The sequence below is a fragment of the Castor canadensis genome, chromosome 11 (genome assembly GCF_047511655.1).
Source record: "Castor canadensis chromosome 11, mCasCan1.hap1v2, whole genome shotgun sequence".
Taxonomy (NCBI): domain Eukaryota; kingdom Metazoa; phylum Chordata; class Mammalia; order Rodentia; family Castoridae; genus Castor; species Castor canadensis.
Window position 1 is genome coordinate 18,455,186 of NC_133396.1, and position 18,545 is coordinate 18,473,730.

The 18,545-nt window shown below is 50.1% G+C and overlaps 1 protein-coding gene and 1 long non-coding RNA gene across 10 annotated transcripts in view; one reads left to right on the top strand and one right to left on the bottom strand.

Annotated features, from left to right (window-relative positions):
• The window catches only part of LOC109676013 (uncharacterized), a 355,135-nt gene that overhangs the window by 260,081 nt on the left and 76,509 nt on the right, over nt 1-18,545 (top strand). The window lies entirely within an intron of this gene.
• Nucleotides 1-18,545, bottom strand: part of LOC109694421 (rho GTPase-activating protein 27) — a 28,347-nt gene that overhangs the window by 4,893 nt on the left and 4,909 nt on the right. For 4 of the 8 annotated variants that reach the window (XM_074045642.1, XM_074045645.1, XM_074045639.1 and 1 more), the window contains exons 2-8: nt 3,799-4,230; nt 2,992-3,174; nt 2,461-2,541; nt 2,306-2,389; nt 1,989-2,056; nt 1,586-1,676; nt 990-1,094 (exon numbers count right to left, since the gene is read on the bottom strand). In XM_074045642.1, coding sequence (XP_073901743.1) covers nt 990-1,094; nt 1,586-1,676; nt 1,989-2,056; nt 2,306-2,389; nt 2,461-2,541; nt 2,992-3,174; nt 3,799-4,230 — 1,044 coding nt within the window. Of the gene's footprint in view, nt 1-989; nt 1,095-1,585; nt 1,677-1,988; nt 2,057-2,305; nt 2,390-2,460; nt 2,542-2,991; nt 3,175-3,798; nt 4,231-7,703; nt 8,477-18,545 lie in introns of those variants that run through there. The other 4 variants (XM_074045646.1, XM_074045643.1, XM_074045640.1 and 1 more) reach the window with 4 other exon arrangements.

An 18,545-nucleotide genomic window follows, 5' to 3' on the forward strand; every position in this document is an offset into this window, starting at 1 on the left:
CAATTCCTTGCAAAACTGCTTTGTCTGAGCTGGGATGCAAGGCTTCACTTTTGGCTTTCTTCATAATATGCTACCTAAAGCAGCCCTAAAATCCCTACGTTGACCTCCATGGAGCTCTTTGGCAGGACACTGGTCTCATCACTCCACACCCCATGATCATAGAACTGTCTATTAGAAATTTTTTTAAAAGCTGAGGGTTAGCTTTGATTCCCTGAAAATCTGGATAGGATGTTTTTATGTTATTGTTTTCAGCAATAAGAGCCATGTAACTGATGGAGTTCCTCTTTTCACCTTTGCTGCCAGGAAAACTGGAGTTAAATTTCTCTCAACAACCACCTTGGCACGAGTCAATCATCTTCCCTAATCATCCATCCTGACGCCATCCCTAACTTGTTTTCCTCGTTCTGGATTTTTTTTGTGGATGTTATCAGCTCACTGCCTGTGCTTTTGTTGTGCTTTGCCTTATAGCTGTTAAGGACTGTTAAAAACAAGACAACCCTGCTACAGCAAAGGGTGTGGCACTATGAGGACCTTGCCTGTCTTCTCTTTCTTCCTGCTGGGGGAGCCTGACTAGCTTGTCATTGCCCTGATTTGTTTACTGGGGACCCAGTCCAGCTGAAAGCTGGGCTCTGCCAAGTGAGAGCCGTTTTCCTGGCCCAGCCTATCAGAGTAAGTAGCCTGAACAGAATCTCCTGATTTGTCTTAGGCCAGCAGATGGAAGGAGGGTGGCCATTGTAGGCGTCAGTTTCATCTCCCAAAAACCTTGCTTTTTCCCACCCTCTGGGGCAAGGATTATTAACTCAGAGGAAACTGCAGAATCCATGATGGCCAGGCAGAAACACTGGACCTGGGATTAGGACAGCTTTGACCTTGAGCCCTGAGATTTCCAGTCCCAAGTTCTTCCCAGGTTCTCCTTTCTGGGGCTTGCCTGCAGTGAGGGTCCCAGTCCATTAGTAAGCTCCTCTCTCCTGCCCACCCTCACCACTTACCTCCAACACATTCTTCTTGCTGGATTTCTCTTTGGGGGCCCAGGAGAGAGAGGCCCCCTTCAGCTCCACTGTGTACTCAGGGGTGGAGAGCTTGGAAGGGTTCCTCTGTGGAGAGAGAGGAGGAGTGGGGAGCCTTCAGCCCAGATGTGTCTGCTACAACACCCTGGCTCTCCCCAGCCTAAGGGACAGGCTGAGGCCACTGTTGTGGCTAGGCAACAGCCCTTGGGGAAAGGGGCCCGAGGGTTCCTGAAACCCCAAGGTCCTGGTGTTTCTTAGCCCTAGAGCCTGCTGACTGGCTTGTCCTCTGCCACCTGTCCACCCAGGGAAGGAAAGAAAACAGGCCCATTCCTGTCCCTGTGAGCACCAGGCCCCAGTCTCCCTGCCCTCCAGACTGGAGCTGGCCACTCTCAAGGACTGCTCCCTAGCCCCCAGGTGGCTGGAAGGGCTTCTCCAGCAGTGACTCTGTCATCATCACCCCTTTCCTGCCAAGGTGCAGCTTCTTTGGCACTTAGGCATTGCTCTCTCAGACTGGTCTTTCCCAAAGTAGATCAGACAAAGAGCAGAAGGGATGGTTCCTGCTCCAGGATGGGCCTCACCAGGCCACCTGCAGCTGAGGTCTTTGAGTCCTTGAAGAAGGTCAGGACACCACCCTCCAACACAGTCCAGGAGGTAATCCAGTGCTTCTTCCTAGGTGGGTGGGGCAGTGGGTTGGGCAAGACTTAGATTTGCTCTTGAGCTGGGCCCTCCCTCACTCCCAGGAGCAGGGCACAGAGCTTAAGAACACAGCCTGGGGGACCACTTGGGAGAACTGGACTCCTGCCTCTAACAGCTGGTAGCCAAGGGACCTTGGGCATCTATTTCTTGGTGCCTCAGTTTCCTCACAGGACCTCCTGTGAAGTCCCTGTGAGGATCAGTGAGAGCCTGGTACAGGGGAAGCACTCAGTGAACATCGCCATTCAGGCCCACCCTGCCGGGTTCTGGATGCTGACAGGCTCTCACCGGAGCCGCTTCCCCTTGTCCACTGTCTTGGTGCGATGGAGCACCCCTGCCTTGTCCAGAGTCTTGATCTAAGAGATAGAAGTGGGAAAAGGTGTAGTCAGAGGGTGAGCCACGAGGAGCACATATAGCTGCCCCTCAGTTGGCAGCTCTCTCCAGCCTGGGTCTGAGTCTCAGGTGAGACTTCCTCCCAGCTCCCACCCACCCCCTACTCTGCTGGCACTGGGACCTGTGGTTATATCCCACCTGCCCCTAAGACCTCCAGAACCCCCTATGTTCTCTGTGGAGGTCCTATCAGAGTCTTCATGGCCTTTCTCTACCTTCTCCTCCGGAGGGCTGACCTGGGCTGGGGTATCACTGTCCTGGCTGGATTTGTGGATGTTTCGTGGGGCAGGGACAGGGACCTGGGGAGAAAGACCTGTCATATATCACCCCCTCCACTTTTCCCAGCGCTCTCCCTTCCCCTGTTGGTTACCTGGGGCAGCTCCCACTGAACAGAGGAGTCCTCTGGCTTGTAGAAGTATGGCTTTCCATGCTGGTCCTCCAACCTCACCCACTGTGGGGATAGGGATGGTCAGGGCCCCTAGCCAAGCTCATTAGATGGGGGGTGGGGGTGGGTGAAGGTTCCCTTCAACCAGAGTCCAAGGTAGCACCAGGGGCAGTTGCAGGTGACTGTTGTGGGCTGAGTTTGGGTCTTTGTAGGAGTTGCAGTCTTAAGGGGAAACCGGGTGCAGATCGCTCATGCCTGTAAGCCTAGCTACTTGGGTGGCTGACATCGGGAGGATCATAGTTCAAGGCCAGCCAGCACAAACACGTTTTAAAACACCATCTCCAAAATAGACAGAGCAAAATGGACTGGAGGTATGTCTCCAACCAGAAGGCCTGAGTTCAAACTCTAGTCTCCTCCACCACACGCACAAAAAGTCTTAAGGGGAGCTCCTAGTGAGGAAAGTTGAGAGCAGTGACCCTGGGTCTGTCTGGGCCCATCTGCCAGTGCTGCCCCTACCTGCTCTTGGGTGAAGTGGTTGGTGTAGAGCATCTGTTTGTCGGGGCTGATGTGACAGGACCAGCCAGGGGGTGCAGTTAAGGGAGAGGTGGGGCCAGGCTCACTGAAGGAACCCACGGGGAAATAGTCCTCTTCCGGGTAACTGGTCAGCAATTCGGGGTAGTCTGTCTCAGGGGTGGGGGGCTGCAGGGACCAGAAGATGGAGTCAGAGGTTCTCAGTGAGAGTACCGTCCCCTGCCCCCACCTTCTGTACCAGACCCAACCCATCACTCCCTGTGGCAGAGGGGGAGGCTTGTCAGAGGCGCTCAGACTCAGCCCCACCCACTAGGCCCCGCCCCCATCCTCGACTCCCTGAGGAGTGGGAGGCGGGGTCAGAGGCATTCAGGTACAGCCCCACCTACCGGGCCCCGCCCCTCGCTCTCTGGTCCCTGAGGGTCAGGAGGCGGGGTCGGAGGCCCAGGAGAACAGCCCCACCCACCGGGCCCCGACCCTCGCTCTCGGATCCCTGTGGGTCAGGAGGCGGAGTCAGAGGCCCTGGAGGAGGAGCACAGCCCCACCCACCGGGCCCCGCCCCTCACTCTCAGGTCCCTGAGGGTCAGGAGGCGGAGTCAGAGGCCCTGGAGAACAGCCCCACCCCTCACCCTCTGGTCCCTGAGGGTCAGGAGGCGGAGTCAGAGGCCCTGGAGGAGGAGCATAGCCCCACCCACCGAGCCCCGCCCCTCACTCTCAGGTCCCTGAGGGTCAGGAGGCGGAGTCAGAGGCCCTGGAGGAGGAGCACAGCCCCATCCACCGGGCCCCGCCCCTCACCCTCTGGTCCCTGGGGCTGCCAGGACTCATGCAGGGCTGCATCTCCAGCTCTTCCTCGGCCTCTTCCTGGGGCTCTTCCTCCGGCTCCTCCTCTGGCTCGTCCTCCCAGACTGTCTCGCCCGTCAGCGGGTTGTAGAAGAACACCCTGCGGCTCCCCTCATCCCAGTACTGGCCCCACTCTGCCTCAAGGCTCTCCTGGCTGCCCACTGAGGCCGGGGAGGTGGCCGGGCCAGTGGCGCCTTCAGCAGTCTCGAAGGGCGACTCCCAGGTGGTCACGCCCGTGTCGGGATTGTGGTAATAGGGGCGCCCGGTGCTCGCGTCCGTGTGCGTCTCCCACACCGGGCCGGATGGAGGAGCAGCGGCTGCGTGGGGCGAAGTGGCCCGCGGCTGCCGTTCTACGTTTGCGTACACGGGCTCCGGGGGTTCGTCCACCTGTGGAAGGCGAAGGAGACGACTTTCAGGGCAGCTCGAGGGTCACATAGTGCCAACTCGGCTACTTGCCACCTGGGCGACCTTCAGCCAGTCCCATTACCTCTCTGCCTCAGTTTCCCTGGGTGTAAGACATGTGCTCTGCCCATTCCAGAAGTTGTAGTGACCAGAATAAGATGTTCTTGAAAGTACTTTGTAAAGTAGTTAGCACCACAGATGGGTGGGTGATTATGTTATTTATTATTAACAATAAAACATTGATAATCCAGTTTTCATGACTGTATACTCAAAAGAGGCAGGGACAGAGAAATGGCCTGGGACCTCCATTCAGTGGTCCCCTTTTCAGCTTCAGCTTTGCCTTCCACAGCTCCAGTGAGAGCTTCCACCCATTCCTTCCCTCCCAGTCTAGAAAGCTCTGGGATTGGGTTGGGTTTGCAGGTATGGGAATCAGTTTCAGATGAGAGAGAGAGAGAGAGAGAGAAAGAGACAAAGAGCGAACAGCCAGATGGGCTGGAGAATGGAAAGTCAAAGAAAGGAGTCCCTTCCCCCTCTCCAAAGGAAGTGGGGGCCTCTGGGGGTTCATCAAGGGTGGCAGACCACGTGGAATACAAGCGCTCCATGCTTCATGCCCTCACAGAACAGAAGCTGGCCTGAGTCACACGTCCTGGCTCCTGGCTGGCTACAGGGCAAAGTCTAAGGCCTCAGCTAGGTGCAAGAGGACATCTGTCACCTGCCTGGGTTCACCCCTGATTTCCTGCCACTCCTTGCCCCTTCCCTTGAACTTCAAGCTCCATAGTACTGAGTTGTTACAGGTCCCCACCCTCTGTTCTGTGTGTCCTGCAGGCGTTGGCTCAGTCACAGCCTACCTGGACTCATCTCCTTTTCTCACCTGATTGACTCCTATTCCTTTATCAGGACTCAAGTGCCAGGCTCCAGATCTCTCCTGAGACTCCTCCAGTGTGTCCAGCACTGTGAGCCGACTGGAGAGATAACTACATCATCAAACTACTTTATCAAACTGCAGAGTGGAATGTGAGGATGTTAGTTCTGTTTCCTGAGAATACATAATGCTCCAGGTGAACAGCAGATCTCAAAATGGTAGACCCCAATGGAAGTTCCAATTTTGTGTTTTTGGAAATCATATGAAATGCTATCATTTTGGATAGGACTTATGAGGGGAGTGTGATTACAGAGTTTATATTTGTTTTCATTTTGGTTTTCTGCTGATGCTGGGGAGATTGAACCCCAGACCTAATGCACAGTAGGCAAGTGCTCTTTAAGTGAGCTACAGCCCCAGCTCAGTTTTTGTTTTGTTTTGCTTTGTCTTTAAACTTTGTGTAGTCTCAAAATTTTGTACAATAAATCTTCAAAACCACAAGAGGGGAAGCATGTCCTAGTCAAGATGGCCTTTTGCTGGGCCTAAAATACACTCATTCATCCCATGAACATTTGCCTATCTGTTGCATGCCAGGAACTGCTCCTGAAACTGGAAATGCAACAGGAACAAATGGACCCAAGTCCCCTCCTGGCAGGATCGGCCCTGGAGTGCACATGTGAGGGGACAGTGACAGGGGAAATGCAGAGCATGGTATTGATGACTCCACTAAGCAAGAAAGCAAAACTACTGTCAGAGAAACAGAGTTGCAATTTTAGGGTGGCCAGTCCCCAGGAACACCAGGCCACCAGTTCCTCTCTTCATTCTGCCAGGCTCCTGTGTGGTTGGGATGGGACCATCTACCCACTTTTCCTTTTCCCCCACCCCAGGCCTCAAGGCAACCCCATATTCCAGCCACGCTGTACTGCTCACCCACCTCCAACACGAAAGTCACCTTCCCACCTCTGTGCCTTTGCTCTGGCTGTCTGCTTGGCCTGAATTCCCTGCTCTCATTCCCTGCCTACTCAAGTTCTGCTCCTCTGAGGGCCTCTGCTCACAGCTTCTCTAGAGAGAGGTCTAATGTGCTGAAACTTTGTTTGTTGCTCTGCTAGGGCCTGATGGCGTCCTGCCTTGGTGGTCAGTTAGCTGCCTACTGGTCTGCCCACGTTTCTTCCCTCCAAACAAGAGTTTCTTTCGAGTAAGACACAGGATGATGCAACTAATGCCTCCCACTGCTCCATCCCAAGCACACAGCAGGTCTGCCAAAAACACTGCTTTAATACTTGTCAATCCAAATGTCAGCCACACACACACACACACACACACACACACACACACACACACACACCTGGAACTACAGGAGAAGGCTTTGAGCAAGAACTTGCTGAGGATGAGGATTTAAGCCACAGAACCTAGGAGATGCCCTGGGAGGACATCCTGGAGGCCAGGAGGAGAGGAAGCTGAGGGAGTTGGATGTGCCTCCTACCACCCCTGCTGGACCCACTGGAGTAGTGGCCTTGCCTATCTCTGGGGCAGGAGTTGGGAGGGCCATGGGGAGTGAAAGAGCCAACAAAGGAGTTCTTTGGAGCAGAGCTTTCCACCTGGGCTGCATGGACTGGCTCTGCGTTCCTGAGCAGTCCCAGGGTCGTGGGGCTGACAGGATCTTGCACAGGGGACACTTCAGCAGGTACAGGAGATTTTGGAGAGAGAAGTTTCGTGACAGGGCTCTCACAAGCAAGACAAGATGCAGAGCACACTGTGAGGGCAGGGAGGAGGAGGAAGGAAGGAAGGAAGAAGTCTTCAATGCTGCCCCAGACGGGCTGTCCCAGACACACAGGCTGCTTTGAGGAGCAGTGGGGCCCTCAGAGCGGTGAGCAGGCAGAGCCACTCCCTCTTTGCAATGCTGTAGCCCTAGGGGCAGGGTATGTGTGACAGAACAGCACCCCTGAGGCCTCTGCAAGTTCTAGAACTTTCTGCGGAGCCCCACAGTGCCAAGATAGAACTGCTTTCTTCTCCTGGCAGGGCCTCACTGGTTTCTGACTGCTCTTGGGAGCCAGGTGGTGCCAGGCACACCACTGGGGCTTCAAGGGCATAGCAGGGCTTGCCACCCTGAGCCCCACTCCTGGAGGCCCAGATTCAGCCACAGCTCAGCAACAGGGGTCTGACATCACTGAGGGTTTTTGAGTAGTATCCTAGAGACACAGGAGGTGCAGAGTGGGAAAGAGGAAGTGGTCGCCCACCTCAGGCCAGAGGACTCAGTCAAGAGGGACCCCGGCTCTCACCACACCCACCGCTCCTTCTCACTTCCTCATGGATGCAGTGCTCCCCCTGCCTCCAGTCCCCTAGCCTGTCCACAAGCAGGTGGAAGCCTTGCCTTTCTTGCCCTAAGCTGAGTACCTCAGCCACACTCAGATACACAGAGCCCGGAGTAGGAAAGAGGTGAAAAGGGAAAAGCCCCCACCTCCCTGAGACTCCCTGCTGTGAGCCCCAGAGCACCTAACTCCTATCAGGATGGGGATGCAGGCTTGCTGGGAGCCCCCCTCCACCCCGCCATGACCACATAAGGCCCTCTGAGCTTGCCCCCGAGGCCCTCTACCCCTACCTGTTCCCGTAGAGCCCGACTCTGCCTCCTGGTCAGTTTGGCAATCATCTCCACCATCCCAGCCCCTGTGAGCTGCTGGGACAGAGCCTGGGAATGTTTGGGGGCGGGGAGGAGCCAAGGGGCACAACCCTAGGGCTGGCACAGGGCAACTGGGAAACAAGAAGTTGCCTCGAGATGGCGGGAGGCCGAGACTGCAGCTGGTTTCCTGTCAGGACTACGGAAGTGCAGCCTGAGACAGACTGCCTGACAGGGGCGGGGTGGGGGTACTGATTAGGAGGTGGTTCTTATGCTTCCTCGACTGCACTGGCTGCCCCACTCAGTGCTCTGGTGACCGAGGAGGTCTGACACTCAGGCCCAGATGCAGCCTGGAACAGCCTGCACAGATGGTCACATTTGAGTCATGGGTGGGCAGGGGATGCAACACAGACAGTGGCAGGCAGAAGGGCAGGTGAGGACCTAGGCTTCGAGTTGCCCGGGGTAGTAGCTCCTGGGATGGAGAGAGTGAGTAGCTGTCCATTCCCTCAAGGCCCAGGGAGGATACAAAGAAAAAAGAGGAAGCTTGTGGGGGGAGGGGGAGAGGTTTCCAAAGAGGAAGAGGTCTGGGCAGATATGGTATCAGGGAGCTGATGTGTGGACCCTGCCACACAAGAGAACAGGAGAGATTTTGACCACACCAGTATTTGCCTGCCTGAACACCAGACTTGGTCACCAAGATGTACCTCCTCTCGGCCTGTGTGTCCACATCCATGTACGAGTCTGCCCGTGCCCCACCCTCCACTCTATTGACCCAGTGGGCAGTGGGCACCTGCTGTCCCCTCCCTCCCTGACCTCTCCCTCCACCTCCTCGTGCATGTGGGTGTTCAGACCCCAGCCACACGCAGTAGACACAGCGCACCCTCTAAGCCCTCAGGGACCTTCTTGTCTTCCCTCCCTCTCCAAGGTTCTTTCTTGCCAGGCCCCAGGAACAGGCAGCACCATGGCAATTTTTTCTCAGTTGCTCACATCCCCTGGCCTCTCTCCTCCTACACTCCCTGTGGGCTCAGGAAAAAGGCACCCAGGTAGCATGAGCTATGGCATAGATTTGGGGCATGGGACACTTGGCAAGAGCACAGGAGGGCTGGGGCTTCCAGAGTCCTCTGTCCTATGGCTGGGCTCCTCAAGAAGCCCAGGACAAATCAATCCCTTCTCTTTGCCCAAGGATGGAAAGTAAGAGGCTTCATACAGATCCACACCAGGGACTGAGCAAACCCACACAGCTCTACCGGCTCTTGGCTTCAGAAGCTGGCTTTCAGGACTCTAGTGGCCTTCTCCTCGTCCAGCAAGAGGAGGTGATGACCTCAGTGGCTCCCCACAGTGTCCTTCTCTCTCAAGCACACCTTCACACCTCTGAGAGGTGCACAGGGTTGTGTGGGGGGGGAATGGACAGACACATCAGAACAGACCAGCTACACACCACCCCATCCTGCCCTCAGGCCTCCCCCTCTCTCCAAGCCCTCCTAGGAAGGATCTGGCAGGAGCAGGTATAAGAGGAATACAGTCCTTTGGGACAAAAGCAAAAGAAAGGCCCCAAACCACTCCAATCATGGTGGTGTACACCTATAATCACAGCACTTAGGAAGCCGAGGCAGGGCTACAAAGCAAGTTCCAGAACATCCTAGGCTACTTAGTGAGACCCTGTTTCAAAACAAAACAAAAGCCAGGCATGGTGGCTCATGTCTGTAATCTGAGATACTCAGGAAGTAGAGGCAGGAGGACCTCAAGTTTGAGACCAGCACAGGCAAAGGTGGTGATGAGACCCTGTCTCAAAATCAAAACAAAAACAAGAGTGCTGGGAGTGTAGCTCAAGTGGTAGAACACTTGCCTGGTATGTGCAAGACCCTAGCACCTCAAGGAAAAAAAAAAAAAAAAGAAAAAGAGAAAACGCCCAAACTAGAGACTCAGCCCAGGAATTGCCTGGGAGCTGGCGAGGGACAAAGCCCCCTTCTTCTCTCACTGTGCCTGCTCTGTGCCCCCAGGCTGGGTGGAGGGACAGCAGGAAGGCACTGTGTTCTTTGTCTTAAGGAAAACTCAGTGATGTGATACAGCGAGACCCTCCCCGCCACACCTTCTCTGGGACAGTAACTGGATCTTTCTCTGTATCACTCTGGCCTGGCATGGCCCCCAGCTACATGACCACTAACATGCAGGGAGAGGGGAACGAGGTCCCACTGCAGGGTCTTGGTCCCCAACCTCAGAATGCCTGAGGGAGCTGGTCTGGAACTGGTGTGGGCTGGGGCCTGGGTGAAGCATTTTGTTTCTTGATGAAAAAAAACTTTTTGGGCCGCTCTACCTCAGCTTCTTTCTGAGCAACTGATGGAATTTCTGGGCCTCAGTTTCTATAGCAGCAAAATGGGGCTGTTCTCTTTCTCCCCCAGCCCCCTGGACCAGTGTCTGTGACAACAAAGCATGCCGCTGAGTTCCCACACCCATGGGGACATGGTGAGAAAGCAGAGCACACTTCTGCTTTTCTGCCTTTGGGTTTTGATTGGGCGCCCTCAGCACTGGACTCTGTCCCAGTCTTAGCTGACCGCATGGGTGGGGTCTGGGGTGCAGCTCCTCACCTGTTCATACTACCTGCAGCTCTGTGTAAGGCTGGCAGGGGCCCATCAGGGCCAGCAGTGATCTGAAATGGCCCCTTAAGGAACCTTCTGGCCAGCAAAAGGTTTTGAGCCAAGCTAGGAAGATGAGAAAGTGCGACCAGGGGTGGCCACCTTTGCCCACACCCCAAACATCTGTATCTGCCTTCCCCACCCATTCTCCCTCCCCAGTCTAGGGCCCTAGGGTCTCCTGTCTAAGCCAGCTGAGCCACCATGGCATCTGCTTGTTGGGGTCACCCTCCTTCCCAATCCCCTAGGTCCCTTATTATTTCCACCCCCCACTCACCTAAGCTTTTCACAGGACCATGGAGACTCTGCCTCCAGGAAGCATGCCAGGCAAATGGAGACACACATTCTTTTTTTTTTCTCTTGTGGTACTGGGGCTTGAACTTAGGGCCTTCACCTTGAGCCACTCCACCAGCCCTATTTTTGTGATGGGGTTTTTCGAGATAGGGTCTCTTGAACTATTTGCCCAGGGCTGGCTTTGAACTGAGATCCTCCTGATCTCTGCTTCCTGAGTAGCTAGGATTATAGGCCTGAGCCCTTGGCACTCCCAGCCAGACACACATTCTTGCTTGTTCTCTTGACTACATCAGTGTTAGGCAGGGGGAAGAAGAGGGGTGTTCAAGAGAGATGGGAGAAGCAACTGAGTGCCATGTATGGCTTTTGGCTAGATCCTGGATCAGGTGAGCCAGCAGTATCTTAGAATAATAGGGAAATCTGAGCACTGCCCAGGTCTTAGCTGATATTAAGGGATTCTTGGTAATTTTGTTAGTTATTTTATAATAGGGTGGCTATGGAGTAAGGACAGAGCTTTTGAGACATATGCTGAAGTTTTCAGGTATGAAATACAATTTTTTTTTGCAGTACTGGGATTTGAACTCAGGGCCTACACCTTTGAGCCACTCCACTAGGTTTTTTCTAGATAGAGTATCCTGAACTATTTGTGCAGGGCTGGCTTCCAACCATAATCCTCCTGATCTTTGCCTCCTGAGTAGCTAGGATTACAGGCATGAGCCACTGGCACCCAGCTGGAATTTACAATTCTTTAGCAGAATAAATAAAAATACATATGGTCAACACTGTTAACCTAGGCAATAGTAATTATTTTTTCTTTTAGTGCTGGGATTAAACTCAAGTCCTCACACTTCAAGTACGCTACCACTTAAGCCACACCCACAGCTCTTTACTTTAGTTTATTTTAAGATAGGATTTTGAGCTTTTGTCTGGGCTGGCCTCAGACTAAGATCCTCCAACCTCTGCCTCCCAAGTAGCCAGGATTATAGGCATGCACCACCATGCCTGGCTCTTGTATTCATTTTTATAAAACATTGCTTTTTTTTTTTTTTTTTTTTGAGACAAGGTCTCTCTCTGTAGCCCAGACTGGCCTCAAGTTTGAAATCTTCAGCCTCCCCAGTGTTGGTATTACAGGCATGCACTATCATGGCTGGCCTCCCTCACTATTGCCACCATATGAGTTGTCCATTATTTCTCTTCTGGAAGCAGACTTGCTCTTCTAGCTCCCCTGACCCCCGTTCAGTCACAGACATCCTGGGGATTCTTTCCTTGAGGATGGAGCCCTGAGGTGGGGTCCTGGGAACAAGGTGGCTGCCATAAGTCACATGCCCTGCTCCTCCTCTTTTCCCAGATGCAACCGTCTCCTGCCTGAGTCACACAGGGCTGGGCAGGTGGGTGTGTAGGACCTGGCCCAGGTGAGAGACTGTGCCTGAGGGCGAGGCTGCAATCCCAGGAATGCTGGGGCACACTGATCCTGTCATGAAGCCCCAGGAAAGAGTAGGGTATCCTGAACCAGCCCTCTAGTCCCCAGGAGCTGAGGAAGGTAACACAGAGGCTAGATGCACAGGGAGGAGAGGGAAGCGGGGAGCAGGGAGAACTCCTGCTGGGGCCTCCACCCACTCCACAGGCCCTTCCCCACTCTCAGGTGGGCTACTCCACCTGCACTGGGGAATAAAGACGTGTAAGGTGCACCCCTCAGACGGCACTGCAGCTGGAAAGAGGCAGAAGAAAGAGAACAATCAGCCAGTTGCTGCCACCAGACCCCATGCAGCCTGGACTGGCCCTGCTGAAGACGCCCTCACAAATCCCAGGGGAAAGAAGAACCGGACAGTAAAAAATCATGGCACAGGTGGCCGCCATCTAGACGGAAAATAAATAAAGGTGGGCCTAGGACTCTCTGTCCATATGAGAAACCCTCAAAGGGTTAAAGAGTTAAAAGTAATAAAATGAAGCCATAAAACACTGGAAGAAAAATTGGAAAATTTTCTACAGAGAGAGAGAGAGAGAGAGAGAGAGAGAGAGAGAGAGAGAAAGAGAGTTAATGATGATAATGAGGGTTTGGTTAATGACCACAGATGTGATGGTGGTCACACAAGGTTATAAAGGAACTGAAAAATTCTTATCACCTAGTGACACTGTAGCCATGGTAAAGTCAGAGTATGACACGTTACTCATACATTTGGGGCAATGCTGTGTAAATAAACCTATTGTGTCACCAGTTATATAGAAGTACAGCACATAGGGCTGGAAGCACGGAGGTAGCTGTAGAAGTATAGCATGAAGCCCTGAGTTCAAATCCCAGTACTGCCAAAAAAAGTGTAGCACATATAATTAGCTATGTACAATACATATACTTGATAACAATAATTAGATTATGCTACTGGTTTGTCTGTTTACTAACCTATACTTTTTATCCATATTTCAGAGTGTTTTCTTTTGCTTAAAAAAAAATAGGTTACCTAGTTGCCAGTGGCTCACATCTGTAATCCTAGCTGATTGGGAGGCTGAGATTGGGAGGACTGTGGGTCAAGGACAGCCCAAGCAAATAGTTTGAGACTTATCTCCAAATTAACCAGAGCAAAATGGTCTGGAGGTGTGGCTCAAACAGTAGAATACCTGCTTTGCAAATGTAAACCCTGAGTTCAAAATCCAGTGTCTCCAAAAAAATTAAACTTTACTGTGAAAGTGTGTGCATTACACCGGCAGCTGCTTCATATTGGTTGCTATGACTCCATGCAGACCACGTCAAACGGTGTGAGCTGCACCACACAGGTTTACGTGAGTACACTGCAGGATGTTCACATGACAACAAATCACCTAATGGTGCATTTTTCAGAATGTGTTCTCATGACTGTGTGTATGTAGAGACAGACTAAGACAAAGACTTAGTTGACTTGTAACAATTCAACTGAGTCTATAACAAAGACTCAAAATTGAAAAGCTATAAAATAAGTAATTGATACATTTTATTACATAACTGGGGCTTGAATCCAGAGCCTTGTGTGTGCTAAAGAAGCACTCTACCACTAAGCTCCCCCTAGCCTTTTTAAATTTTTTATTTTAAACAGGGTCTCCCTAAGTTACCTAGCCTGGCCTCGAACTTTCAATCCTTCTGCCTCAGCCTCCTAAGTGTACCTTATGCTATAAGCTCAGGCCACCATGCCCGGCAAGAACATTTATAAGACAAAAAAAGAAACAATGCTGGGAGGATGTGGAGAAAGGGAAATCCCACACAGTGTTAGTGGGAATGTAAACTGAGGCAGCTGTTATGCAAAATGGTCTGAAAGTTCCTCAAAGAGCTCCAAATAAAACTGCATGTCTCCAGAGCCCCACTATGGGTAAACACCCAAGGGAATGAAGTCAGTAGGGTGGAGAGACATCGTCACTCGAAGGCTTAGTGTAGCTCTAGGTGTCCACTGATGGATGAGAAAAAGCGTGTACCCACACAACGGGATACTAATCCTGTCATTCTTCATCTCATGGATGGAACTGGAGGACACTATGTTAAGTGAAATAAATCAGGCACAGAACAGATACTCCGTGTTCTCGTTGATATGTGCAAACTGAAAAGTTGTTCTCAAGGAAAGAGCATAGAATGGCAGTTACCAGAGCCTAGGAAGGGTGTAGGGGAGGAGTGATGGAGAGTGTGGAGAGAGGACGGCTCATGGGTATGGGGGTGAGGCTGGGTAGGAGGAATAACTTCTAAATTCATAGCACTGGAGAACTACGTTTGACAGCAATGGAGTAAATAGGTAAAATAGCTAGTACAGAGGACTTTGAATGTTCCCAACACAAAGAAATGATAAACATCTGTGGGGATAGATATGTCAACTACCTTGATTATTCTGCATTTCACACACATCTGGAGAGGTCACTGTGCCCCACAAATATTATATTTCCTGTGTCAAATAAAAATATATTTAAAAAATAAAGAAAACTTGTGTGGTAAATTAAATCTAGTAGCAAACTCCAAAGACACCCTTGGCTGAACACCTGTAGTCCCAGCCACTCAGGAAGCTGGACAAGAGGATTGCTTGAGCCTTGAGGTCAACCTGGGCAGCATAGTTGCAAGAAAAACCAAAACCAAAACCAAAAACGAAAACCAGCACTTACATCTCATGTAATAGAGATTTTTCCCTAATAAAGAAAAATCTAGAAATCAATAAGAAAAGACTAATAACCCAATAAAAATGGGCAAAAGCTATGTATAGACCATTTAGAAATAAATAAAATCCAACAACCTTTAAATACCTGTATAAAGAGAAATGCAAATGCAAGCCACTCTAAACAAACTATGAATTTTACTATCAGATTGGCAGAAGTGAAATTTGGCAACACTCAGCTGGCAAAGCTGTGGGCAAATAGGCACACATTTGTATTGGTGGGAGAGCAAGTTGGTTTACATGGATGGCAATTTGGCAATGCCTACCCTTTACCCTTTGACCCAGAAAGCCTTCTGGAATTTTCCCTATATTTACTTGCACATAAACAAAAGCTAATTCATTATAGCACTGTTGGAATTAGGAAAAGATGAAACATGGTCCAAGTGTTCACCAACAGGAGACCGGTTAAGTGAATTATGCTACCTTCCTACAATGGAAAACCATGTATCCATAAGGAAGAAGAAACTACGTACAGTCTCTGAGGTACACTGTTCATCAAAAAGGCAAAAAGTTGGGCTGGTGGAGTGACTCTAGTAGTTGTCTAGCAAGTGTGAGGTTCTGAGTTCAAATCCAGTACCATAAAAAAATGCAAAAAGTAATCAAGGCACAGGACAGTGTGTACAGTGTACGACAACTACTTTTGTGTGGGATACAAAGAAAATCAAGCTGCTTGATGTCTATTAATACTAGTTTATGTTTGTATAAAACTCTTGAAGAATAAAGAAGAAATGAGTGACTTGTAAACTGATGGAGGACAGGGCAAGGAATCAAGGTGTGCATGAGACTCACTAAGTGCTCAATATTGCTCTGATTTAAAAACCAAAATCAAAACCAAAACCAAAACTTGTGAACAGCCAGGCCGGGTGGCTCAAGCCTGCAATCTTAGCTAGTAAGGCAGAGATGGAGAGGATCGAGGTTGAAGGCCAGCCTGGGTAAAAGTTAGCAAGACCCCATCTCAACCAATGGCTGGGTGTAGTGGCACACACCTGTCACAGCAGCTAGGTGGGGAAGCACAAATAGGAGGATAGCAGTCTGGGCCCACTGGGCAGTTAAGTAGTGGTAGAGTGCCTGCCTAGCAGGTGGGAGGTCCTGAGTTCAACTCCCAATACCACCAAACAAACATACCCTGTCAATATGTTACCAGTTTTAAAGAAAATTTGAGGGTATTAGCAGATAGAGGGACTAGAAAATGCAATTACATACACACACACACACACACACACACACAACTGTTGAGATTTATGCCAAATAAAAAGTTAAAAAAGACATTTTTAGGACTTAAAATAGATCATCATAGCCATTGAAGGAAAAGATATTCACCTCTGAGATTCAAATTTGTGGCCTGGAAGCTCAAGCAGAAGAAATATCTCCAATGTCAGAGCGAAACTACACAGAGATAGAAATAAAGAGGAAAATTTTAGCTACTTGGGAGGCTGAGATCAGGGGGTCGTGGTTGGAGGTCCACCTGGGCAAATAGTTCATGAGACTCCATCTCTAAAATAATCAGTGCAAAATGGACTGGAGTTGTGGCTCACATGGTAGAGTACCTGCTTTGTGAGTGGGAAACCCTGAGTTTGAATCCCAGTCCCATCAAAGAAAACAAGATAAGGAAAAGATAAGTGGGAGGACCTAGTCAGGAGAGCTATAATGCAAGTGAAAGAAAGCATAAAAGAAATAATAATCACACAATGAAGAGATTCTCCTAAGTGGAACAGGATGGTCTACACACTGACAGGCTCTGTGGGCTCCACATAAGAGTGCTGAAAATTCCCCTCTGAGCAAAACCTTACAATGCTGTGCTTGATTAGGAATCCCAGGGAAGCAGGCAGAAGCCATTAATGAAATGGAAAGTTAATGGGAAGAAAAGGAAATCAATAGCAACCTGATTGAAAGATCAACCAGTAGTGCAAAATACTCCTGAAGTAATAAAAGCAAGAACAGGAGATCTGTTGTTAAGTGAAATAGGAGCAGATCAAATTCACCCACTAAAAGACAGTTAGCTTGGGTTTAAAAAACATGGTGATATAGCTGGGTGCCAGTGGCTCACACCTGTAATTGAAGCTACTTCAGTGATTGAGATCAGGAGGATCACTGTTCTAGCCCAGCCCAGGCAAATAATTGGAGAGACCTCCATCTTTAAAATAACCAGAGCAAAATGGACTGGGCGTGTAGTTCAAGCAGTAGAGTTCCTGCTTTGCAATCACAAAGCTCTGAAAGCAAACCCCAGTCCCACCAAAACAAAACAATGATATGACATGTACCAGAAATATGCTTTTTAAAAAGGTAGTTATTAATTATGGTTGAAAATAGAGATATCATGAAAGTGCAATGAGAGAAGAGTGAAATGGAAGGTTAAACACCAAAGCAGGGTAAAGAGTGATGCCATGTAATGCTAGGAAGGCACAATTTGCAATGACAGAACAAAGTCTCCCAACAGCATCGCAATTAAATATAAAAAGCAAAATTGATTAAAAGGACAGGAAGAAATTCATAGAGAAGATTAGATGGGAGGTTTAACAAATCTCTATGAGACCAGGAACTAGAGAAAACGTTAGATCAAAAAGAATTAACCTAGAAGGCAACAACAACAAAACAAACAAACAAACAAAAAGCCCAAATCTCTATGAGAAAGAAAGGATACAAATGACCTGAAAGTTTGAATAATTTATTCAGCAAACTTGATTTGCTCCATATGGAACTGTATATCCCTTGAATAGAGAATATGCTATTCTTCTTTATATCTATGAGAAATTCAAACATGAACTAATTGTAACAGGTTCTTGAAGTTGAATTTTTACAAATCTAGGAAAAATGAATGCTTTCCTAATAATATGTAAAGTGCATAAATTAACTAGATTAACTAGTAGAAAACTTGAATTCGACTACTTGGTAGACTAATTACCAATACTGAGAAAAGAATCTGCCACTGAAAAGGCCCCAGGTCTAGAGGGTTTCATGGGAGGGAATCATAGAAACCTTAAGGATTTCCCTGTGACATCGCCTATTCCTAGATTTCTCCTGCCAACAAGATCCTAGGAGGGAGACCGCCTCCAACATGCCCCCAAAGCACCCTGCAAACACGCATCCACCACACCACATCCAAATGTCCACTTGCTGACCAGTCCTGCCTCCTGGACACCAATCTACCTGAAGGCAGGGCCTCCCTTTTCATTGCTTCCCCAGTGCCCAGTTGGCATTTGCCATTTCCTGGCTGATGGAAGTGTAAGTGAGAATGCACAATGCCCAGTGTCAGCCCACTGTGATGCCCTGTGGCCAGCTTCCCACCACATAAGCCCAGGAAGCAAGTACATGGAACGAAACCAAATGCAAGCAGAGACTGATTGAAATTTCTGTTATCCAAATGTTTAGAAGGAGGTTAAACCATTTTATAGGGGCACATTCAACCACACCCAGGAGCACTCCAGTCCTGTGACAAGGAAGAAATCGAGGGAGTCTGGAGGCAGCTCCTGATGGCCCCTCTGCTTCCAGGACTAAGCAGGGACTCTGCCCCTCATCTGCATGCCTCATTGGGACCTCTAGCCAGAAGCAGAGGATGCTGGGTGGAGGCCCCCAGAAGCCCAGGGCTGAGCTGGACAGAAGGGTCCTGCAGGCCTCACCTGTGTTGGGCAGCAGCTCTGGAAATCCCCTCAACCCTAGAATTTTTCCTTTCTGAATTTCAGAATTCAACAGAGCTTTCTGAATTTAATCAGGAAACCCCATGCCTCTTTAGTCCTAGTGGCTCGCCC